The following is a 24,900-nucleotide window of genomic DNA, read 5'->3' on the forward strand; positions in this document are numbered from 1 at the left end:
TCTCAGCAGTCATAATAAATGAGGCCAAAGAGAACAACAACCACCCTCTCATAGGTAGCATCCAGTTGACAACCGTGAACTCTATCTCTTATAAACAGCCTATGGAGTTATTATTCTCCCCATTTTACATATGAGGACACTCAAGGCTCAGAGAGATGCAGAAACTGGCCCAAGATTCCCCCATGGCAGACCCTGCTTTGGAACCCAGGCCTGGCTGCTGTTCTCTGCACATCTTAAACTATCCAGCTTTGCTCCCACACTCTTACAATACCAGTGATGATCCTTGGTCCAATTCATTTCTTGTTATAAATTTCTGGAAACGGAATTGCACAGTCAACCAGCATTTTTAGAGATTCTGACACATAGGTGCTAAATGATCCTCAGAGATAGGTTTTAACCAATTCCATGAACCACGTGGGAAAACTGTTTTCCTTATAAAGATGCTAATTCCTGTCTCACTCACCTCTCCAGTCCAACAGGACAAAGGCCATTTTTTATTGTTGTTTTGTTGGACATTTCTTCAATTTTTTAAATTTCTCCTTTTGTAAAAGTTACCTCTTTGTAGCCTTTACTTATTTTCCTGTTAGGGTGTTTGCCTTTTTTGGGTGTTGTTCATAAATAAATGTACTTTATGCCTTGCAATAAATGCATTGTATACATTGTGATTTTCTTATAATATTGGTGCAAATATAGAAAAACAGACTAGAGCTACAGAATTAAGAACTCAGAAATAGGAAATGCATATTTGGAGACTTGATAAATAACAGAGATGACATTTTAAATCAGTAAGAAAAGGACAGACTATTCAGTAAACAATGCTGAGAAGAATGGTTACCTCTATGGAAGAAAATAAGTTTAGATTCCTACCCCACACTATATTAATTAATTAGTTGCAGGGAAATGGATTCAGTACCTAAATACAATAAAAATTTAAACTTTCTAGAATAAAAATGGGGGGATATATTTAAAATTTGGAGGTTGGGAAGGCTTTCTCTAACAATACAGAAAGTTTGTACCATGAAAGAAAAGACTGCTAAATTTACATATATTAAAATTTATATCTGTATAATAAATGATACAGTAAACAAAGTGAAATCACTACCACAAACTGGAAGTTGAAGTTATGAAAAGTATTTAACTGGAAAGACATGGGATTCAGAATATATACTGAATGTTTACACATCAGTAAGGAGAAGAGGGACAACTCAGTGGCAAAAACACAACCACAAGAATGGATGGAGGAAATGACAGAAGAGGAAATTCAGGTGGTTATAAACAAATGAAACACAGAAGAATGCAAATTAAATCAACATTGAGTTACTATTTCTCACCCATAAGAGAATCAAAAATAAACTGTGTGTTGGCAACGATACGAAACAGTGGGAACTCACACCCTGTAAGAGCATGGATTTGGTACAACCGTTTTAGGGAACAGTTGTACAGTATCTGGTAAGTCACAGCTATGCATACCCTAAGCTGTATCAATGTCAGATATGTATATTCTTAAGAAAGTCTCACATGTCTGTACAAGGAGGCATGTCCAAGGAAGCTTCTTTGCTGCATCGTTAGTCACGGGAAGGGCTTCCCTGGCGGCTCAGATGGTAAAGCTAAGGAGCCTGGTAGGCTAGTCCATGGGGTCACACAGAGTCAGACGCAACTGAGCAACTTCACTTCACTTCTAGAGCAACAAAGCCAAACACCTAACTGAGTCTTGGAGGTACCTATGTGGGCTTCCCTGGGGGCTCAGATGGTCAAGCGTCTGCCTGCAATGCGAGAGACCTGGGTTCAATCCCTGGGTCGGTAAAATCCCCTGGAGAAGGAAATGGCAACCCACTCTACAGAACTACACTGACTCCAAGGTAATCGCTATCATGTGTGTTTCTACAGTTTTGATATGTAGTATTTTTGCCTGGTTTTAAGGTTTATATAAAGGGGCCATGCCATATGTGTTTTTTTTGCAAGTTCCTTTTATTCTTCACATCATGTTTGTGAGATTTATCCATATTGAAAGACATATATGTATTTCCTTCTAATTGTGCATAGTGTTTCACTGAATGAAAATACCACAATATATTTTATACATGGGAGGTAAGCTCGGGCTTCCCCGGTAGCTCAGCAATAAAGAATCTGCCTGCAATGTGGGAGACGTGGGTTTGATACCTGGGTTGGGAAGATTCCCTGGAGGAGGACACGGCAACACACTCCAGTATTCTTGCATGGAAAATCCCCATGGACAGAGGAGCCTAGCAGGCTACAGGACATAGGGTCACAGAGAGTCGGACACAACTAAAGCAACTTAGCATGCACGCATGCAGGGTAAGCTCCTCACCTAATTCCTAAATTTGTCTTGACAGACTTTACTTTTCCATATGAATTATAGTATTGCCTTGTCAAATCCCGCGGGTAAAAGTATGTTAGGAGTTTTATCAGAATTACACCAAGCATCTAGGTGTAATTTGGTAAGAATTTATATTTCTACAATATTCAGACTTTCCTCCATGAAAATCACATATTGCTGCACTAAATGAACTGTTTTTCAATGGCTTTATAATTTTTCCTATCAAATTTATAATCTTCTGCTATGTTTATTCCTATATCCCTCGGTTTTTATTGCTATTGTGTTAACTCATAAATTCCTCTCTCCAAATGATCACTCATGGTGGCTTGGAGCATAATTAATTTTAATATATTGAGCTGCGATTCATGGGGTCGCAAAGAGTTGGACACGACTGAGCGACTGAACTGAACTGAACTGAATTGAGCCTGTACCTACCAGCATCGCTGAACTCTCTTACTAGTTCTAATATTCTTTCTGTAGACTTTCTTGGATTATTTCTCTAGATGACAACATAATCTAGGAAATAACATTGGATCTGTTTTCTTCCATTCTTTCTTCTTTTTCTTCTCTTACTACACTGATAAGGACGCCAGTATAATTTGGCCTGGAAGCAGGGAGACGGGAACAAAGCCAGAGCCGCGGCACAGCCGTGTAAGCTACTAGGGAAAAGCATGGGCTCTAGAAATGAAAGGCTTGGGTTTTAACCTTGGGGCTTTCACTTCCCGGCTGTGTGACCACTCTGTGCCTCTGTTACCTTATCAGTAAAATGTTGTTTCTGTTTAGTCACTGAGTCATGTCCGATTCTTTTGCGACCCCATGGACTGTATCCTGCCAGGCCCCCTCTGTTCATGGGATTTCCCAGGCAGGAATACTGGAGTGGGTAGCCATTTTCTTCTCCAGGGGATCTTCCTGACCCAGGGATTGAACCCGCGTCTCCTGCATTGGCAGGTGGGTTCTTTATCACTGAGCCACTTGGGAAGCCCCATCAGTAAAATAGGGGTAATAATAATAGCACTTCCCTTACTGGTTGTTATAAAAAATTAGGTGTTCGACAAGTGTTAACTATGCTTACTAGAATCTCTTTGTGTGTTAATTTTTTAAACAGGTTCCAGGAACAGTCAGGTATAAATTTGAACTCCCAAATCTGTATAAAGCCAAATTCATAGTCACAAGCTTCCAAGGGTTACTTTCTTTCAGCCCCTCTCTCCAGCCCTGCCTGAGACTGACAACCTTCCTTCTTTATCATTTCCCAGGGCCAGCGTGTCAATTTTTTATAGTTCACCATTGTATTGAATGTAGGGTTATATTCCTATGGGGCTACTCGGTTCCAAACCCTACTTGCACTGTCCCAAACACAAGTCTTGCCTCTGCATGATTACTGAAATCCAAGCCCCCAAAATTACTCGATCAGCACCTGTCCCACCCCCTAAAGCAACTACACAACGATCTCACATGTTTACTGCTACGGTTTTTAAGTCCCTCTTTGTTTTTGGCACTTGGGGATTTTTGTTTCTTTCTCATGAACTTTGCTAGGCGTGTCAAAGAATATTTGCTATATTTTAAATTGTTTTGTAGTTGGAGACATCTCAGGTTTTCTTGTCCACAGTATTGCTAAAAACAGATGTTTCATTTGCCTTTTACCTTTGTTTATATCATGGGCTAGTTAAATCTATCAATCTTCTCCTTTATGGAATTTGTCTTTAGCGACATGCTTAGAAAGGCTTTTTTCACACCAAGATTATTCACCCATGCTTATATTTGTGGTTTTTTTCCTTTATATTGAATATTTAAACCATCTAGAATATATTAACTGCAAGACAATTAAAACCTTACATACTAATAATAAAGCTATCCAAACAGAAAAGAATAGCTGTAATCCAAAGACATGGTCTATTACTAATAAACTAACCACAAGTTTAACACAATCGCAATTCAATCACAACTTAGTGGTCCAGGGAAGCCACCGGTGCTCTTCATCACCTTGACTTATGGCTCAGTCCAACCCAATGGTCACATTCCATTAAAACTGCGTTCAGCTGAAACCCTACATAACCACCACTTGGAGACCCCCCAATACAAGGCAGGCACAATTGTGCAGAGAGACTCCTACAGACTGAGAGCTAGCTTTTCCTTCTGTTTATATACAGAAGAAGGAAAGGAAAGTAGAACAGACTCACATTTGTGAAAAAATGTGAATAGACCCTGTAGAGAATTACCTAGAGCTCTGGATATGGAAAGTAATGAGGGAAAACGACCCTCACACTCTACAGTGTAGGAGACCTGCCTGCCCATGGGGGCCGCTGTGGAGCTGGGACTGGGACAGACTGGGCTGGGTCTGCAAGAGGAGAGAGCTTGGACTGAATGAGCCCTCTGCCCACTCAACCTCAGCAATGACCCCAGGAGCTCCTTCCAGGAGCCAGTGGGCTCTCTGCAGCCCTGCCCTGGGATCTGCTGCAGAAGGGCCAACCCTGCATTTACCTGGACAGAGCCAGCAGGACCCTGTCCTCTAGGGTCAGGAGACAATAGCCATATGCCCAGCCCTGCCACCACTATGTCACCTCTCTGGCCTCAGTTTTCCATGTTTAGAGTGAAGAGCTAGGACTTGATTTGGTGTCAAGAAAAAAAAAAATCAGAATTAGAACTGACACATTCTGACTTCCAGGGATAGTCTCTCCAATAACAACAAAGATAATAACCACAGCCATCATTTATTTTGAGTGCTTATTGTTTACCAAACTTTGAGCCAAGCACATTACACACATTATCTTATTCAATCCTCATTAGCTTCCTGAGTTTGATATTGTCATACTAATTTTACATTTATTAAATTCAACAAATACTTACTGTACCAATTATTGAGACTAAGTAATTTGCTTGAGGTCATATAGTAAGACTGAGTCAGAATTCAAATCTGTCTCTGCCTGATTTAGTCACTCACTCCATTCACCCAGCCAGCCAGCCATCCATCTCTATCCTTCCCTTCCTCCTTTCTCTCCATCCTACCATCCATCCATCCTTTCCCTAAGAGAACTGCCTCTTTTTGGCACATTCTCCTCCTCCATTACTGCCACACCCCATGTACCCACACATTTCAGGTTCCGCTCAACTCGCTTTTGTTTTCTAGCCTTTTGTTTTCTAACCTCTCACTCCCAACTGCATCGCCCAGCTCCTCGAAGACTGATCCTGAGGCTCCTAGCAGAATGTCTTCCATAAAGATGCCTATCTTCAGAAGATGCTTTTGTGCTCGGAGTCCCCCCTCCCTCACCCACGAAGGCTGTGCGGGCTGGCCGAGAGCCCTTCACGCCACGATGCCCATTTGAGAGGGAGCTGCCAGCGGTACTCACCAGGTTCCCCACCTGCAGCATCTCCTCAAATTCGGTCGTCATGTTGTAGTGCTCCAGGGCCATGAAGAGCGTGTTAAGCACGATGCACAAGGTGATGGCGAGGTCAGCAAATGGGTCCATGACCATGAACTTCACTTTCTGCTTAATGGACATCCACAGCGGGCAGCACTCCCAGATCAGGTAGTGCTGGGCGAAACGGATCCAGCACGGTGGACACTTGCGCTGAGACTCCTCCAACTCTGGGGGCAGGGGGCGGGGAGAGCCAGTGAGCTGGCTTGTTTCTGTTGACTGCGTCACATAACTTTCCAGAAAAGCTGTATGACGTACTCAGCAGATGACAGGGCTGTTACATGACAGGGGGACAGAGAACGGGCCAGGGAAGGCTAAGGGGAAGCGGGGCCGCGTCCTGACTTCTTCCTCTTGGAATGTGGGAAAAGGGAGCCACGGGGACAGAAAGCCAGGATGGGTATGGGGAAAATGGGGACAAGACAGATTAGGACAGGTGTGAGCTCTCTGGAGACAACACTGCCACACAGATGTGGGGCCCCTCGAGGGAGGACAGGCAGAGACAACATCTGAGATGGGCAAGTGCAGATATAAGGACACTCAGGACCCAAGAGGTAGGAATAGATGTGGATATCTGGGATGTGTCACGACAGATGTGGGGTGGGGATGGTGCCTGGGACAGGAGTCATATGGGACAGGAGGGAACAAATCAGGGGGCTCAGGAGGAAAGAGATGTGGGGTTGCCTAAAGTGGGACTAGCTGAGACAGATGTGGGATGCTTGGACTAGCCTGGGGAATGATGGGGAATAGGCTAGAACAGGCCTGCTTGGGGTGGGGATGGCCCCAGAAGACCTGGGGATACTCGGCAGAGGACAGGATGAGACCAGTGATCACCTGGGATGGGCCAGGGCAGCTGCAAGGACGTTTGGAAGAAACACGGGCATGGCTCCTGATGATGCCCAGGACAAAACAAGCTGGCACAGATGAACAGATACCCAGGACAGGCGACAGAGACTGAAAAGTCTGGGACAGCTGTGGGGATGTTCAAGGCAGGCTCAGCAGCTGGGGCGAGCCAGGCTCAGGTCCGGATAATGGCTCAGACCAGAAGCAGAGTGGGGAGGGGTGTTTGGATGACGCTGGGGTGCTGACCTTCCAGGGCACTGGTGAGGACGCTCACTGCGCTGAGGGCTCGCTGCCGCTCTCCTGGCTCCTCAAAGCCGTCCACACATGGAGCCTGCGGCGTCAGCGTCTGGGGCCTGCCTGGCTCCTCCGATGGCGTGGTCTGGGTGTAACCAGGAGATCTGCATCAGCCTGGGGATGGATGGGGGTCCACCTGGACCTGGGGCAGTTGCCCCAGACTCAGGCTGGGGAGGTCCCAGGGGGCCACCACAGGGGTCTTGATGTGACACTGGGCACTGGGCTTCTCTGGTCCCAGCTCCCTCCCAGTTAACACTTTCCCTCTGGCCAATCATTATCTCCTTCGTTTTCTTTCTTCCTGCACTATCTCTCATTAGTGGTGACTCCTGGGTGGGAGACTACATGTACTGAGTTCTTTAACCAGATGCTGTCATATACATTAGTACATATGAAAACGATCTGGGAGTCTTAATTGATCCCAAGCTCCCTAGAGTCAAGAGCATAAAGAAGCTGAAAAAAAAGATGTACCATGCTCTAAGGTGACATTAATGGAAGCATAAAGTACAATGCTTTGACATAGTTGGTCGGAGCTTTTGTGGAGGTAACTTAGCTATATCTACTAAGAAAATTTTCAATTGGCTCTGAGTTCCTTGCCTAATAATCGAACTTCATAAATAATTATACACATGCAACCAAAAATATGCATGCAACGCCGCTCACTGCAGCATTGTTCCTAATACCATAAAAACAAAACAACTGATCAATAGGAAGAATGTTAAAATCAGTTAGGGATACAATCCAACTCTGGACTCTGACACAGACAATAAGGAGAGCAAGCGTTTTGCATGTGTGTCCCCGCGGGAGCACTTCCAGGACAGTTTGATGAGAAAACAGGAAAAAGATCTGGAAGATAACACACTAAATTGTTAAAGTGGCTATATCCGGGGAATGGGATTGTGTGGGGAGGGCAGGGACTTTGACTTCTGCACTGTTAGATTTGTTTTCAACAAGCTTACACCAATTTTGTAAGTAAAAGGACCAGGCCTGTGAATGGAGATGGCGTGTGTCCTGATGAAAAGAGGGGCAACATACATCCCTGGGCTTACTCAGAGCCTCCCACAGAAACAAGCAGGGCTCACAAAGGCTTCATGTCAGCATGGCCGCACATGGCCACAGTCTGTGAGCCCAAGGTCGGGCTGATGAAGACACTGGGCTGTTCAGTGTGCAAGAGTGAGGCACTACAATCTCTGTGGGTCAGAGGGAAGATGGGCCTAGGCATCGCAGGGTGGGAGGGTCAGGGCCTGGGGTGGGGTAATAAATTGATCTGGGCTCAAGTTAAGGTCCGCTTTTGTGATCTGTGGAATTGCCCTAAAGTGTTGCCTAGGGAGGCAGTGAGCTCCCAGTCATGGAAGTCTTCAAGCAGAGGTGCCTGAGAGGGTTGGCATAGCTGGTGGAACAGCAGTAACCTGGGTCCAGTGCATCCACAAATCTGGCCAGCTTAACTCACAAACATGTCTTAAATTTTCCCAACTTCTCTCCTCTACCATCTGTGATAGTTCGGGTTTTCATTCAGCAGATTTTACTCTTTCCTCTTCCACTGTGACTGAAGCAAAATTCCCTGTCCTGTTGGTGACACATTTGCTTTTAGCCAAGGGAATGTCAGCGGACATGATGTGAACAGAAGCTTTAATTGTCCTTGTGCCATTCACCTTGCTCTTGTGTTCCAGTAATCCTCCAGGAAAACAGTTTCCCCAAGTAGCTGTCACCCTTTCAGCTCAGGACAAATACAAGGGGAGCATCCCTGAGACTAACCCATAGTATGGAGCCAGGCCACGTGCAGTCTGAGGCACAGCTGTCTGGCCAAGGTCAACCTCGACCAGGCAAACCGTGGTTGACCTGCAGAGAAGTGAGCGTGAATTCTCACTCACTGTTAGCCATTGACTTTGGGGGTAGTTTGTTACACAGCAGTATTGTGGAAATAACCTGACTAACACACTGTTCTAGTGCATGCTATCATCTCTTTCCCAAAAATACTGCAACAGCCTCCTAACTGGCCTCTTCTCTCTCCTCTATTCTCTACACAGCTGAAAAAGATACCCTTAAAAAGTAAATCAGTTCAAGATAATCCTTTGAATAACAACTCTCCCCCATCTTATTCGTAGCAAATCCAAACTTCTCTATAGCTTACAAGGCCCTGCACGGTCTACACCCTAACTGCTCCAACTTGTTTTATATTCCTTTCTGTTTCCACCACAACTAGCCCTGCCCAGCCCTCTCATCCCTTAAACATGTCAAGCTTATTTTCCTTCAATGCCTTTACACTCTCTGTTTCCTCTGCCTAAAACACTATTCTTCAACATATCTGTGGCTGGCTCCCTAAAATCTTCTACTGGTCGATTTTAACATTACCTTCACGGGAAGGACTTCCCTGTGTATTCTAACCTATAGCTTTCCATTCCCAGCCCTCCCCCTAGCAACTTTCTATCACATGACCCTTATTGGCCCCTAGAAATAATAATCAGTTTACTCTCTGTCTTTCTGACTCTGATGCCAACTCCACGAGGTCAGAGCTCTTGTCTGCCCTGTTCATATCCTTGGTGCCTTAAACACTGGTTGGCACTCAACACAGAGGGCTGGTCCTGGGTAGATGCTGGATGGATGGATAAACACTTGGCAGCCAGGGGCCTGGGTTAAATTCTAGCTCTGTCCTTAAGATGACTGTGGGGGTGGGGAGGGGAGGAGGGAGAAGAGTCTGTTCAAGGTGCCTCTAACACCCGCTCTGCCTTTGGGGCCAGGCACATATTCAGATAGCAAGCAAAGCAAACCTTCACCCTCTGCTCCCAATTAAAGCCAGCTGTCGGTCGGGTCAGCTCTCTCCCTGTTGATGAAGCACCCACTATGTGCCCGACACTGTGCCCTTTTTTTCAGACTAAAACTGGGCAGGAGTGTTACCAGGGGCCCAGCAGAAACAGGGAAGGCCTCCTCAGGGGCCTGCAGCCCGCTAATCTCTTTAACTTTTCAAATAACCCCCTTGGCCTGCTAATCCCTTTAAGGTTACAAATGGGCCCCACAGAAGTGAGAATGGGTGAAGTCAGAGCTCCTGGTAATGAAGTGTTTGAACTTGGACTCCTCCCGACATGTGCAGTACAATGAGATGATTTTCTCCCTAATGAGATTAGGAAATTCTATTAGCGCTCCAGCTGCTGACCTGATTCCACAAGGCTGAGGCTCCAGGGCTGGACCCATGGCCCTGGAAATCTGTGTTCCTGGGAAGTCGGACACCCCAACCTCCAGGTGATGGCCAGGGGCCTCCCCAGACCCACCCAGAAGCTACGGTCTCCCCCAGTGTGTCCCCAGGACCCTCTCCTTGACTCCCCACTCCAGAGCAGTGTGAGGGGCCCAGGCACTCGGGAGGTGCTCCTGGACTCTTCACTCCTTCTTGCTCTCTAATAACAATAATAGCTAATAATAATAATTCCTTGAATATGAGGCAAGGACTGGTCTAAGCACCAGACAGGTTTTAACTCTTTCAGTCCTTGCCACAACTTTTTTTTTTTTAATGCTCTATGATTCCATTTATATAACATACAAAAAACAGGCCAAATGAAATTCTGGTGTTAGAAGTTGGGATAATCGTTAACTTTGGGTGGGACGGTGGGAGGAAACTGGGAAGAGGGATGCTGGGGGAGCATCTGAGGTGTTGGCAAAGTTTCTATTTCTTCATCTGGATGGTACATACTCAGCTCACCAAAACCTGCTGATGTGGATATTAACTTTATTTCTGTAACAGGTGACAGGGTTTCCCTCGTAGCTCAGTCGGTAAAGAATCTGCCTGCAATGCAGGAGACCTCGGTTCGATTCCTGGGTTGGGAAGATTCCCTGGAGAAGGAAATGGCAACCCACTCCAGTATTATTGCCTGGAGAATCCCATGGCAAGAGGAGCTTGGCAGGCTATAGCCCATGGGGTCGCAAGAGTGGGACATGACTTGGCGACTAAACCATCACCACCAGTAGGTGAGGACACGGAGGCACAGAGAAATTCATTAACCCATGCAAAAAGCACCTATCTGAGCCGGAGCGACACAGTCTCTCTCTTCAGCCTGCCCTCACCTTCCTGCTCAGGGTTCCCCGTCTCGTCCTGCTTCCTCAGAAAGTCTGCCCTCCTCCACCTCCTGCCGGCCTCAGGGTCTGAGCCGCACGTTTGCCCTTTTCCTGGGTGGGCTGCTCCGAGGCCTTTGCTGGGGGGCAGTGGTCAGCAAGGGCACTCAATGACTGGTTGGGCGGTCACCAGCCTGTCATGGGATCAGCTGACTGATCAAAGCTCTGACTAGCCTCTATCTATCTGGCACCTCCCTCCCCGTCACCTTTCTGACAGTTGCTCCAATACCTCTTCCCTTTACGCCCTGGTTTCCAGGACACTGCCCTCATATGTCCTCCAATACAATAGGCATGCTTCTGCCTCAGGGCCTTGGCACTTGCTGTTCTTTAGGCCTAGAACATGCTTCCCCCAGATGAAGCAAAGGCAGTATGTTACTATGTCGTTATCACCACATCAACATATGTCTGCATGTCCTGATTACTTTACGCATATTAGCCCTTCATCCGGACGTCAATCCTGAGGTGGGTATTTTATTTATTTTTGGCCAAACCGTGCAGCATGAGGACCTTAGTCCCCCAGCAGGAATCAAACTCATTCCCCCTGCAATGGAAGCCTGGAGTCTTAACCACTGGACCACCAGGGAAGTCCCTGAGGTGGCTGTTTTAAATCCATTTTACAGACAAGAGATCTGAGGCACAGAGATATAAAATACTTGCTCACAGCCATGCAGCTGGTAAGCAATGAGGCGAGATTCAAACCCAGTTTGTCTCCAGAATCTGAGTGCTAACCTGTTTGCCATAATACCCCCTCCACTTGCCTCCTTCAGGCTGTTGTTTTAACACCCTGTAGTAAGGAGGTTTCCCTTTCTCTCTTTCCTACCTTTGTTCTCCCATAATACTTAGAGTTTGGGCTAGCATTCCCCGACATTTACTGGTTTGTAAAGTGCCGAAATATTTCAAACTTGATGAGGTTCTTGTTGCCGAGAACCTCAGAAATGTTCCCTTGCCACTCTGGCCCTTCTGCAGACTGTCCAAGATCCACAATCCTGCAGGGCCCGCCCCGAGCACACACACAGGGCCTCCAGAGCACTGGTCCTTGGCCACTAGAGCCTCAGTGCCTTACTAGTTGCTAAATATTTAACTATCATCCCTGTTTATCACCATTATATGCATATATTCGTTCGTTTGTTGTTTAGTCACTAAGTAGTGTCCGACTCTTTCTCGACCCCCTGGACTGTAGCCCACCAGGCTCCTCTGTCCATGGGATTGTCCAGGCAAGAATACTGGGGTGGGTTGCCATTTCCTCCTCCAAGGGATCTTCCTGACCCGGGAATCAAACCCAGGTCTCCTGCTTTGGCAGGCAGATTCTTTACCACTGAGCCATCAGGGAAGCCCTGATATGCATGTGTGTGTGTGTATATATATATATATATTCCGCCCCCCCCCCCCCCCACCTTCTTCTTCTTCTTCTTTCTTTGATTTGTGTCTGTCTGGGAAGTCTAGGAAGGAGAGATTTTTTTTGGTAGGCTTATTTATCCCTGAGCCCAGCACACAGTAGGTGCTCAGTAAATACTTGGCAAGTGGTTTTAGACCTGGCTGTGGCGAGCAGCCTGGGAGATGGGATGTGCCTGGTGCTGCGTGGTGGGGCGGGCTCACCGTGTCCGGGGGGCGCTCCAGCTTCATAGGGTGGAGGAGGTGACTCCCGGGGGAGGTGGCCTCAGGGTCGCCTGCCCCCAGCAAGGAGACCACCCCGTTACAGTCCACAGTGCTGGTCCTCTTGCCATTGAGCACGTGGCCGGGAGTTGAGGTTCCAGGACTGGGCTGTCCCTGGGTACTAGGCCGCCGCAGGGGCCAAGGCACCAGCAGGGATGTGCGGTGGCTCTCGCTGTCCCCGGCGGTGCTGTTTTCATCGTCCGCAAAATCTGTCTCGGAGCCCAGGTCCCGTCGGCGGAAGGTGAAAATGCTCCCGTGGCTGGAGCGCGGCTTCATGGAGGTCCTGCTGAGGCCGTGGGTGATGCTGAAACGATTCTGAAGGCATGGAGAGAGGACGTGACTGGGACAGTGTTTCACATGCTCCCGGCCTGTCACTCATGGTATCAGCCCCGGCTCAACTTGGAGCACTGAGGGCTTCTGTCTGCCACATAGGAACTGAGTGGGCTGAACTAGGGGTGCTCCGAGGAGGGGTGCAGGATTAGAGGCAATCCTGCATTTTCTGGGATCTCTGTGCACCTGAGGCCTCTGCTCCTGGGGCTCTGAGATTGACGCTTATATGTGAAAGAAGCAGGCAGAAGTCTCCTGATGGTATAGACAGGCCTGGCCCGAGCAGGACCTTGGCAATCAGCCATGTCCCTTGCTCATCTGGGCATGTCTGTGAGCTCCTACCAATCCACACGATGGGGGTGCCCCCCAGCTCCACTGCTGGGGACTTAGCTGAGGTTGGGGATATGCTAACACCCAAACCTACCCTATCCCTCTGCCCAGGGCTTCTCCATTCTAAGAGTGGCCATGGGAGACAGGAGGGACTGGGAGGGGGCTCAAGGAATATTTTCCTTGGGGAGCAACCGTGGGGGCTCTGACAGCACCAGGCTTAGCATGACGGCTTTTTGATGCCAGATCCATCCTGAAAGGGGCAGAGCCGCAGCTGGGGGTTACCACTGCTCGGGGACCATCCTCCGAGTCGGACTTGGGGAACTTGTCATCCCCACACTCCTCCGTCCCTGAAGACATTCGTTTTCTTCTCTTGCTCCTTCTCTCGTGGGTGGTTACTGGGGCCAATGGGGACATCTCCAAGGAGCTGCGGGACAAGGTGTCCACACCCCTGATGGCGAGGGCCTAAAAAATGGTGGAAGAAGGGATGTCATGGTCATGGAGACAGGGTGCAGACTCAGGCCAAGGCCGGCCAGGCAACTGTCAGCACCTTGGTTTTCCCCAACAGTAAGTGGACTTGCCCACTCACCCCAAAGGAGGGCATCATGGAGAGGTGTGCACAGACAGACCCCGGATGTTTTGAGAAAGATCCAGATCCAGGGAGGGGGAAAGTAGTGGCTAAAGTGGACAGCTCACGAAAGAGTAGAGTGTTGGGTAGGTGCAACTGGGGGTGTTGATGAGCAGAAGTGACAGGAACTAGAGGGCAGGGAACCGTCTAGAAGGTTTGGCTGGCCAAAATGGGTGCTGGAGGAGGTGGCATAGGGCAGTGAGAAGGAAGTGGATGTCCTTGGCCTGGCTTCTAAAAGGTTTGTTCTGCAGTTAGCTGCCAGCACCCATGTGTGGGACTGTGGGGACAGCCACGGCAGCGCTACCAGTCCTCGCTTGCTGAGCCTGAGCCTTTGACCTGGGGTCTCCCTATCCCAACAGAAGATATCCCTTGACCAGGATAAACTATGTCTATGGACACAAGATTCTCTTTTACCCAGCATGCACTGGGCTCACAGTGACTACTTTTAGCCAGGAGCCACCACCTTTATCCACCTGGCAGCACCATTGCCCGGAAGATACCACGGTCATAGGGAAGAGCTTTCCCCAGCAGCACCATCCTCACAAGGCCCACCTTTACTCATCAGGCACCACTTACACCCACCTCATGAACAAGATCTGTCTTCACTCAGTAGCTAACAGATTTTTATTCAGCAGATGACAATGCATTTACAGGAAATATCTATACCCACCAGGCACTTGCTTTATCCAGCAGGTACCAGCTTTACCCAGCATGCATCACTTACAGCCACCAGCTGTACCCAACATGCACCATACCTCCAGACACTGGTTTTACACAGCAGGTACCAGCTTTACCCAGCATGCACCACACCCCCAGATACCAGTATGACCCAGCAGGTCTCACGCTTGTAGGCACCCATGGTCAGGTGAAGGCTTGTTCTGGAGGTTCCTTGGCTGCACTGCTCACTCACCTCCTGCTCCTTCTTGAGCAACTCCATGGCTTCCTGGAATCGCTTTTCCTTCTCCTCTGTCTCCGCGATGGTGGCTTGGTTTTGCTCCTCGTAAGCCATGGCGACCACAGCCAGGATCAAGTTCACCAAGTAGAAGGAGCCCAGGAAGATGACCAGCATGAAGAAGATCATGTAGATCTTCCCTGCAGACCTCAGGGTCTGGAGGAGCAACAGGGCAGAGGTCATCTTCACTGGGGCTCCTTCTGGGTCACGCATGGTCATAGATTCCACACTGCCCAGCCTGGCTGTGCCAGGGGTTCAAATGGCCACAGTGTGGGGCGGCAGCAGAACATGTTCCGCCTATAGACAGAAGCATCTTAACCTACAGAAGAGAGGGACCTACATGCATGGGGCAGCGCCCCACTCATGGGAGGAGGCAGAATCCTCCAGTTGACAGAGAAAGTATTGCATCACATAGGGTGAACTAGGGTCCCACTCACAGAGCACAGAGTGTCTTATATAGAGGGCTGGGTCCTTGGTCACCAACAAAAGGAAAGTTTCTTTGCTTGCTGGGCCCCTGCCTCTCTGTGCCCACTCTGCTCTGGCCAGTGGGGAGGCTGCTAGGGTCGCCGGTGGCTGGTCACCTGTGCAGCCTGGGCCCTGGCGCTGGGCTCTCAGCCCCTCCTGGTGGCCTCGCGCACCCACGTACCTGCTGGTAGAGGCGCTCCCAGCAGTCTTGCGTCATCAGTCGGAAGAGGGCAAGGAAGGCCCAGGCGAAGGAGTCGAAGCTGGTGTAGCCATGGTCAGGGTTCTCGCCTGCCTTCAGGCACCTATAGCCCTCGGGACATGTCCTGTGGCCAGACACACCGACTCTGTTCCACGCTGTGAGGGGGCCTCTGTCCCCGAGACTCTAGCCCCACACAGCGGGGTCCTGCTGTGCTGATTTTTCATGTTGTGCCTCCCACCGGGGACACTGTCTTCTCCTTTTCCCTTCATCTGTCTGCTGTGAGGCCTAAATCCAGCTCCCTCTGTCCACACGACATGCCATCCCAGCTGGTGTCTGCATTGCCTCTCCCCTCCCAGGGGAAGTGTCAAGGGCCTGGCTCAGGTTTCTTCCCTGTCTGCCTACCCCAGGGGAGCTGGGCATAAGGCAGACACCGTGGGGGAGCACTGAGGCTGAGTTGAATAGAAGAGACCTGGGCAAAGGCCAGACCATGGGGTTGTGGGATGATTCTGGGGGGGACAGTCTGGGGGCCGGCCATGTCTGGAGGGGACAGTCTCTCTTCCAAAAGGGAGCACTGGGCTGAAGCCATGAGAGGAGTGTGAGACAGAGGATGGGGACAAGGGAAACTTGGCAAGTAGGAGGATGCAACCAAGGGGCCTCTGCGCCTTGCTAATGTGCTAAATTAAGAAAAGAAGACTTTCTCTTTGGCAACAGGAAGGGCTCCGGAACCTCATATTCAGACATGCAGGCCTGCTGCCCCGCAGAGCACCTCCCCTCGGGGAGCCTGTGTGACCCTGCGGGACAGGTACCCTGACCCAGGTGCGGTGTGCACGGGCCCTGGAAGATGCACGTGGCGACTGGGCATCTCTGGGAACCGCATCCTGCTTGCCCTGGAGGAGAGTCTAGGCTGCCAGGGGAGGCCATACTTACTCTTAACCTGATGGACAGTTCAAGATGGAGAAAGCGAAGACCGGAAGGGGAGGGTGCCACCCTGGGGGGCTTTGGGAAGGGAATGGAGCCAGGATTGGACTGGTGGGGGGCCCTGCAGTGCTTCCTGGGTCCTCTCTTCAGCACTCTGTCTGCCCTCCCTGCAGAGGTGAGCCCCCTTCTCTTTCTTTACCTCTCCCAGGTGTATCCCTGTGGGGGTAGGGGGGGCATCTTCCAGAGACCTGGCAGGGAAGAGAGCCAGGGAAAGGTCTTGCGGTCCCTGGCATCAGGGCATAAACAGAAAGCATTGGAAGGAGATCCCCCTGGCTGGGTGAGGCGGCCCTGGGGTGGTGGGTGGTACGTACCCAGCGTCGGAGCTGTTCCCACAGAGTAACACGTCAGAGGTGCCATTCTTGAGTAGGTAATTTTCTGGAAGAGAAGCATCTGATAATGAGGGGCATGTGGGGCCCAGACTCAAGGGGTTTCCAACCTACATCCTGGGCGTGGGGAGGGGTAAGAGGCACCGCTGGGTGTCTTCCATCCGCTTCTCTGCCCCGGCCCTGACCTCTGCCCTCTGCCTGGCCAGGTTTGAGAAGCTGGCCGCTTCTCTGGCCTTCCGCTTGCCCCTCCTCAGACAGTCAGCTGTCAGTGTCCCCAGTGGACTCAGGAAGTCCCCACAGGGAACTTCTACACCTGCTCCAATCACTCAGGGGCCAACCTCGGTCATGAGAGGCCACGAACTAGGAGGCAGGGGTCTGTTCAGACAGGGCTAGGGTTGGACCAGGTGAGACATGGGGCACCAATCATGTCGCCTCCATCTGTGGCCATCTATCAGTCCCCCTCCTGCCCCACTACCTGCCTCAGTCTTAGGCAGCAGTTTTCCAAGACCAGCAGCATCAAGCACCAGCTGGGAGCTGGTTAGAAAGGCAACTTCCCAGAGATACTGACTCAGAAACCCGGGAGGTGCGGCCCAACAGTCTGTGTTTCCCGGAACCTTCCAGGTGACTCTTGCAAGCATGAAAGTTTTAGAACTGCTGCTACATGGCCACAGCTGAATCACAAGCAGATTCACTCACAGAGTTTCCATCTATTTCATTTTTCTAAAGTGGACTGCTGGTGTAGGTTAGAGGCCTTGACTTCAGAATGGCCGTCGGGGCCCTTGTCGACTAGCACGTGGCCTTGTACCAGCATCTACCATCAACCTTTGGTCCAGACTGATGGCTCTAGACAAGGAGGGTGCTGGCCATCAGCCTGGAGGATGGAAGTGTAACCCACAGGGCAGTGAAAGAACCTGAGGGGTCTGTATGGCTTTGCACCATCACAGAACTTGTCCTGGGCTGCACGCGGATGGAATTAACGTCCTGACAAGGATCACTGACGTCAAGTGACAAAGCCCAGGCCAAGCAGATGGGGTCTCCACTCCGAAGCCTCAAAAACTGTCCCAGCTCTGTTCCCTGACCCATTCCCAAGGGAAACCCCTCCCCCTGGAAACCAGCAGGCAGGCTGGTTTCTTCATCATTCCCGACCCTGCAAACACTGTAACTGCTGTTCTCCTATCTACCTCTCCATCCTCCTGTCCTTCAAGGGCCATCTCCCCGTACAGCCTGAGACCTCAGGAGAACTCAGCCTGAGAACTCAGTGCTAAGACTGCTCCTCTCCTGGAGCCCCAGAGGGCAGGGGCAGGGATCCCTGACACCCAGCCAGGTCTCGGGGCGGGGGGGGCAGGTAGGGCTTGGATGTCCTTGGAAGGAGGCTTCTGTGGGAGATGCCTGGCCCTGGGTGGGAGACGCCCAGCCCTGGTGGGGATGTCAGAACCCTGCCGGGGGCCACAGGGCCAAGTTGGCACCTGGGTCGTTGAGGTAGAAGTCCAGTGATTCCCAGATCAGGCCGTTGGCCTCCACGGAGCCATTGGTGCCGTTGGTGCCATTGAGCATCGTGAAGTTGCGAACGCACTTGTGCCTCAGGTTGCCCATGAAGAGCTGCAGGCCGATGAGGGCGAAGACGCTGAGGCAGAAGACCGTGAGGACCATCACGTCGGCCAGCTTCTTCACAGACTGGATCAGGGCCCCCACGATGGTCTTCAGGCCTAGGGGAGGTGAGGCGGAGCGCGGGGTCACCCACGGCACCATGTCCCCTGCTCCGGTGAGCAGGGGCCGGGCCTGAGGGGTGCTGGACTGGGTGGGCGATCATGAGCTGGGGGCAGGGGAGGGCGGCCTCTCTTGGGTTTTTCAGACCAAAGCTCCCCCTTTCCTCTGCTGCCGAGATTCTGTCCTGATCCCCTGCAGCGGGAGTCCAGCCTGGAGTGCCTCTGTGTATTTTCAGAGGGGCCTCATTCTCTTTGCTCTCCTGCAGCCAGATACCTGATATAAGTCTGGAAAGTGCTGTTTCCTTGAGGGAGAAAACACTCAAAGCTTGTCCCTCTCTCACTGGTCCCTTTAAATGCAGCCCCTGGGAAGGAGACAGAGGGCCAGGCCCATTCCAGAGCAATGGAGAGCCTTGGCCTTGATCCTGAGATGGGAAGAGACACAGCCATTCTCAGCAGGGGAATGTGTGTGCCAGGGAGGTGTGTGTGGGGGCGTGTAGGATCCAGCAAGGCCGTGGTGGGTGATGTCCCACGGAGCCTGTTCTGCCTCAGGTCACACCTTTTGGGAAAGGCTCAGGGGCACCTATTTTGCATTTTCCTCCTCTGCCCTGCGCCCTGGGGACTCGTCCCCGTCCATCCTGCGCCCCAGAGCTGAGAGGCCGTGATTGTTAGTTGCACGGCCCTTGCAGAAGCCAGCACCACACAGAACAGCATGTGTAGACACCTTGGGTGTGACCTTGGCTGCGGTCCTGTGACAAGTTCACAAGTTCGAGCAGAGCATAGGGAGCGAGGGAACCTCTCTGACAGCAACGGGGACTCACCCCCCCACCCCTCCTCCCCGCCCTCCTCCCTCCATCAGAGCCGCCAGGTCTCAGATTAAGCCCCATCCATCCATCGTCCAGCCGGTTAATGTGTTAGGAACACCCGCGTGGCAGTGCCCATGACTCAGAGACAAGGAGGCAGCGCTGGGCAAACCCGGGAGAGGGGAGAGGAAGTCCTCCCCACAGCGCCAGCCACGCTGCTGCCTGCCCGGGGCTCGGAGGCACTCAGCGTCCTCTCTGAAATCGTCCTGGCAGATGTTGGCAAGTGCCTGGGCAGTGAGAGCACCTCGCAGGGGTCTGGGCCCGGAGAGGCGGTGGGGATGGGATTCATGAGCCCTCTAGTCCAGGACTATGCTTCATCGCTAGCGGAGCTTCTGGGACCCTGTGGTAGCCTTCTGGTTCTCCTCACCATGCCCACTGAAAGAGGCATGGGGAAGGGGGCAAAGTGAGGGGCAGTGGGCAACAGCTCACATTTCCAAACTGGACTCTGCCTCCACAGCATCTTTGGCCTGAGGCACTCAGTTCAAGGCTCTGAACACCTCCTAATCTATGGTGATAGTGTTCTTGGGAACATCAGTTGGTGACCCATCCCTTTAACCATTTCTCAGATTGATGACAGAGTCCGCTTCTGGCCAGGAGGATTCCAACTAGGGAGAGGGGTTCTCTCTGAAAAGACCCAGGAAGGGATGGGTCCTGGCGGATCAAATGGGAAAGTCTCCCTCCACTGGAAACCAACCATTCTGATTCCTTCCCATTTTAAAGGAAAGGAGACTGAGGTCTGGAGAGAGCCACGGCTATTAAGCCTCAGCGCAGGGGACACCTCCTCCAGGGAGACTTCTGTAATGCTGACCACAGCATTTTCCTGATGCTCACTTTCAAGAGCTGCTGTCTGGCACCTTTGAAGAGACCCAGTGGGGCGGGGTTGGGAATGGCAGGCTCCCTCTCCTTTAACCCCAGACAGAGAAGGCGTTTCTTGTCAGCCTTTTTTTAATAAAACAAACTGGCACATGCCTTTTCCTGATGGCTCTGGTCAGTGTGCATGCCTACCTTTGCCGGGTGTGTGCTGTGAGGTCCCCGGGGCCCTAGAGGACAGACCCCGAGGGATCTGAGGATGGGTGTGTACCAAGGCCAATGACACCTGTTACGACTGTGGGCTGGGGGAGGCTTCATGGGAACTGGAGCATCCTGTCTCACTCGCTGTGACCTCTTAGCAGGCCTGGGCCCCTTGTGGGGAGTGTGGCTGCAAGTGGCTCCTGTGATCAGCCCATGGTGGGATCAGAGCCAGAAAGGGGCATTCTGAGGCTCAGGGTGAAGTCAGCATGAATGGGGGCTCCCCTAAATGATAAATGAGCCCCACCAGGGGAGGCAGAACTTCAGGGAGCTCAGAGCAGGGCCCCTGGCTCCCTGGAGGCAGCAACAGCCAGAAGCAGGCAGAGGGCCCAGGACTCATCCACTTTCCGCATCAGGAGTGGGTACCACCATCTGGTTCTGCCACCTCTCCAGACTGGTGGCGTACAACCTGTTTCCAGCTGCCTGCTCAAAGGAAGTGCCTGCTCTGGTTCTGAGTGTGGATGTGCTGGGAGGGGCCTCTGGGCTCTGACATCGTCAGAAGTCTTAGAGAACTTTCCTAGACGGATGGGGTCAACTGGCTTTCTAGAGAGGCCACTTGGGCCTCGGCAGGTTTCCCGGGGACAATTGCCAACATGTTGCCAAGGAGAATTTCTTCCCGAGGCTACCATGCACGGTTTGCTAAATGTCTACCGCACATGCAGCGAGGGCTGTTAGACGCCAAGGCCTGGCGACACCTGTCCACAGAGTACACTCTATCACAGAATGGGGCGGGAGTGCCAGCCATGCCTGTGTCACCTGAGGGGGTGGTTTCCCTACAAACAGTTCTTTTAGTTTTCTGATTGCAGGATGATGCTTCGAGGGGAAGCCACACACACATAAGCTTTCACCTCTTCCGACAGTTGAGTTCAGTTTGGGAAAGCAATCACTTTCCCTGGGAAGAATTTGGGTCCAACCCAGGCCCTTCCACGGTGTCCTCTGGGCCCCTGGGGGTCTGTGGTGGTGGGCTTTGCTGGGGTGGGTCTGGAGCCCCTTCAAGGCACTGAGGGGACAACCGTGTCCACTGCCAATAGCCCCCACACCTGAGCTCTGGGAAAGGTACTCTGGGGACAGGCACATTCGGGGGGACCTTTCCAAGGGTTGCCTTGGCCCCCAGGTGGCTGGAAAGGCCCAAGCGTATCCCTCCAGCCTTGGCGTTTAACCTGATTTTCACCTGAAATGACTGATATAGTTTTCAGGGCCCGGAGGACTCGGAAGGTACGTAAAGCTGAGACATTGCCCAGGTCCACAAATTCAGTGGTGTATCTGTAACAGGGGAAATTCACACACAAAACAGTGACAACACACCAGGAGGACACACGGTCAGAGGAGGGGGGTGGGGGAAACAGAGAGAGAGTCACTTGTAGCTGAGATCTGGGAGGCAAACCTGAGCATCTTACCTGGGATAACTGAAATAGTTTTTAGAGCTCTCAGGACTCTGAAAGTTCGAAGAGCCGACAAATTGCCTAGTTTTATATTTTCTGATACATACCTGCAGAATCAAACCACAGTTATTGGGAATTACAAAGCAGCACCTCAGCCCACCCTCCCCGACCAGCCCTCTCTCTTCTCCCGCTCCCACGGGAAGGGCTGGTCATGACCCATGGCCTCCCCCAGGTCTTATTCCTGCTCTCATCGCTCCTGCCATGGGGACCTCGGCGAGGATGCCTTAAGAGAGTCCACAGAGCAAGCTCCCAGGCAGCTCTCTTGGTGACGGTCCCGTGAACAACCGGCGCTAAGAGGTGGCTACCCTGCCACATGCTCCACGCCACTGGAGACTGTGATGCACGGCCACATGGTGGGGTCTGGGGCTGGGGACATGGCCAAGAGGGAAACTCCATTTTCCAGGGGGAAAGTGATAAAGGAAGCAAGCGGGTGTCTGGTCCTAGCTGTGCTCTGTGTTTTCTGCAGTGTCACGGGCTCATGCCTTGAAGCTCTGACCTGTGGGACTCAGAAGCCCCAGAGACCACTGTGGAGGCAAGGCTGGGTGTCTGAAGGCAGCCTGCTTGCTCCTTCCAACCACAAATCTCTGTGCAAGGGCTGATTCAGGAGTCCCTGAAGTCAGAAGGTGGCGGTGACCTGAGAACTCAGAGGGAGAAGGCTTCCCAAGAAGATGCTTTGGAAGGTGAGACAGGAGCTTGCCCAGACAGTGAGCTCTTTGACCACAGGCAATGACCAACACAAGAAGAGGAAAAAAGCAGGTTGTGGAGTCCTAGGCATGTGCCAACCCCTCTCCCATGAGTCCACCTCTGTCTTGGTGTCCCCTTATGATGGGTCTCCATGGGAGGAGTCGCCTTGGGAAGTGAGCAGCCCTCCTGGGGATGTGTCCTGCTCAGGCCCGAGTGGTGTTTAGCTGGGCTGAGTGGCCATGGGCATAACTTGGACAACAGATTCCATAGGCCCAGAAGGAAGGCGTTGGTCTCTGGGGGGCTGGGCCCACCCAAGCAGAACACAAGGACACGCGTGGATGGGTCCCATGACCAGGATGTCTGAGCATAGATGGATAGTGTGTGCCCGGGGCCGTTGGGAGAGTGGCAAGTGACTGGTGATATTTAATCAAAGGTTTCACATTCAGGGTGTCTGACATTTAACCGAAGGTGTCTGATGTTTGACAAAGAACAGCGGACTCTGGATGGCTCATGTGTAACCAAGTGTGTCTGACCCGGTGTCTGAGTGATGTCAGCCCAGGGACACTGGGTGAGTGTCGAGGGTGGGTTGACAGGGCTGATGGACTCACTCTGCCAGTCATTGTGGCCCTCCAGGCCCTTCCACTCTGCTTAGAGCTTCTGAATCTGCCTTCAAGCTCTGGGGGTCTTCAGGGAGGGACCTGGCAGGCTGCACCAAGGGACTCGGTGACCTGAGGTTGGTCGGGTCCAGCCTGGTCCAGCTCTGACACCAGCTTCCTATCCGTCCACTTGTGGGGCTCCTCCATCCTCATGGGGCGCTGTGGACCAAGCCTGCTCCCTCCTCACTCTCCATATCCCTTCAGGGATGGGAAGTCAGCAGACTCATTCTCAGCAGAGCTTTACTTCTGTCTACCCCAGGTCCTTTCTATGGTGTGGTCCTTTTCTTCCATTTCTTCCACTGGATTCACGGCAGCCTGCAAATCTTTCTTGGGTGCAACAGTCAGATACAGCCTTGGCTTCCGATGGGAGGTAAACATCACCTCATCTGTTGATTTGGTTGAAGCTCCCTCTCAACTTTGGATGGCTAATCCACTTTCTGTGAGGGCTCTGACCCTTAGGCCTCTGAAGGTCACACATTCTCCTCTCAGGCTTGGACTCTGTCCTGACATGGTGTGGCCATGGGATTGTCAGGAGGAGCCTGGACCATTGCCAATGTCGCTGTTACATGGAAGCCATGGTTCTAGCCTGCAGGAGGCTCTGGGTCCATTTTCTGTGGCTACTCCAGTGGGTGTGCCCCAGAACAGAGTTTTCTTGCTGAGGATACTGGCGTCAAGGCTGTGTCTCCTGGGTATAGGGAATGGGCAGAGAGCTGTGCCAGAGAGGGATCCCACTACTTCAGTCTCTTGTCCCTTCCAGACCCTGCCTGTCCCCTCGGGTCTCCAGGGAAGCCCTGCCCATCTCCTGCTTGGATTTAGCCAGTCTGTGCCCATCCCAGCGTAGACCCTGCCTCCCCCATCCCCTCAGGGTCCCTAGAACCAACAGTATCCCTCTAGTCAACACCTGCTGGGCACAGGGAAGCCAAGACCCCAAGGGGTATGCGCCCCATAGCCTTCAAGGCCAGTAGCGTGGCTGAGGATGGGGCAGGGCCAGCGGTCAGAACACTGAGGAGGAAGAAGCCTGGAAGGTGGGGTGCAGGACAGGCTGAGGGCAAGGTGTGTCTGTGAGCACGTCTGTGACGTGGGGGCCTGCTGCCTCTTTCACTCAGCCCAGCACCTGGTGCCTGACTGCTTCCCATCTCGGGGCCCTAGACCCTCGCCGAAGCCTCTTGTGGGGCCCTGGGGTACGGCAAGGCAGGAGAGACCCTATATCTAGCAAAGGGGCAGCTTCAACAGTGGCCCAGAGTGGGGTGGAGCAGAGATCCGTGCTGCCCAAATGCTCCATCAAGCCGTTCTACTCTTTCTGCAGTGGCCAAGTCTCAGGGCAGGGGCAGACAGCTGGGGTGGGATCGCGGGCCCTGCCCCAGAAAGAGCAGACGGTGGTGGGGTAGAGTTCTACCCCATCACACCAGCCCCAGTGCGAGAGGAAGGCTTCTGGAGGCTGAGGAGCCGTGAGGAAGGCAGAGCCCAGCCTTCTTCCTGCTCGGCCCCCATCCGGGCATGCAGCCTTCCCATTCCAGGCAGACGGCCCCTCCTGGGCTGCGAGGCAGAGGTGCAGCCAGCACGTTAGCTACTGCGGTGATTGCCACCCTCTCCTCTCTGCCCTCCCTCCCTTCCCCTCCAGGTTTGGTTTCCATAACAACCCCAGA

At 51.9% G+C, this 24,900-nt stretch overlaps 1 protein-coding gene across 3 annotated transcripts in view; it reads right to left on the reverse strand.

Annotated features, from left to right (window-relative positions):
- Positions 1-24,900, reverse strand: part of SCN5A (sodium voltage-gated channel alpha subunit 5) — an 83,542-nt gene that overhangs the window by 41,997 nt on the left and 16,645 nt on the right. For 2 of the 3 annotated variants that reach the window (XM_061129122.1, XM_061129121.1), the window contains exons 5-13: positions 21,870-21,961; positions 18,305-18,544; positions 16,824-16,887; positions 15,517-15,658; positions 14,829-15,026; positions 13,576-13,755; positions 12,580-12,951; positions 6,838-6,970; positions 5,683-5,921 (exon numbers count right to left, since the gene is read on the reverse strand). In XM_061129122.1, the coding sequence (XP_060985105.1) occupies positions 5,683-5,921; positions 6,838-6,970; positions 12,580-12,951; positions 13,576-13,755; positions 14,829-15,026; positions 15,517-15,658; positions 16,824-16,887; positions 18,305-18,544; positions 21,870-21,961 (1,660 nt within the window). Of the gene's footprint in view, positions 1-5,682; positions 5,922-6,837; positions 6,971-12,579; positions 12,952-13,575; positions 13,756-14,828; positions 15,027-15,516; positions 15,659-16,823; positions 16,888-18,304; positions 18,545-21,643; positions 21,736-21,869; positions 21,962-24,900 lie in introns of all 3 variants that reach the window. The other variant, XM_061129123.1, reaches the window with a different exon arrangement.

This window comes from Dama dama, chromosome 24 (genome assembly GCF_033118175.1).
Source record: "Dama dama isolate Ldn47 chromosome 24, ASM3311817v1, whole genome shotgun sequence".
NCBI classification, from domain to species: Eukaryota; Metazoa; Chordata; class Mammalia; order Artiodactyla; family Cervidae; genus Dama; species Dama dama.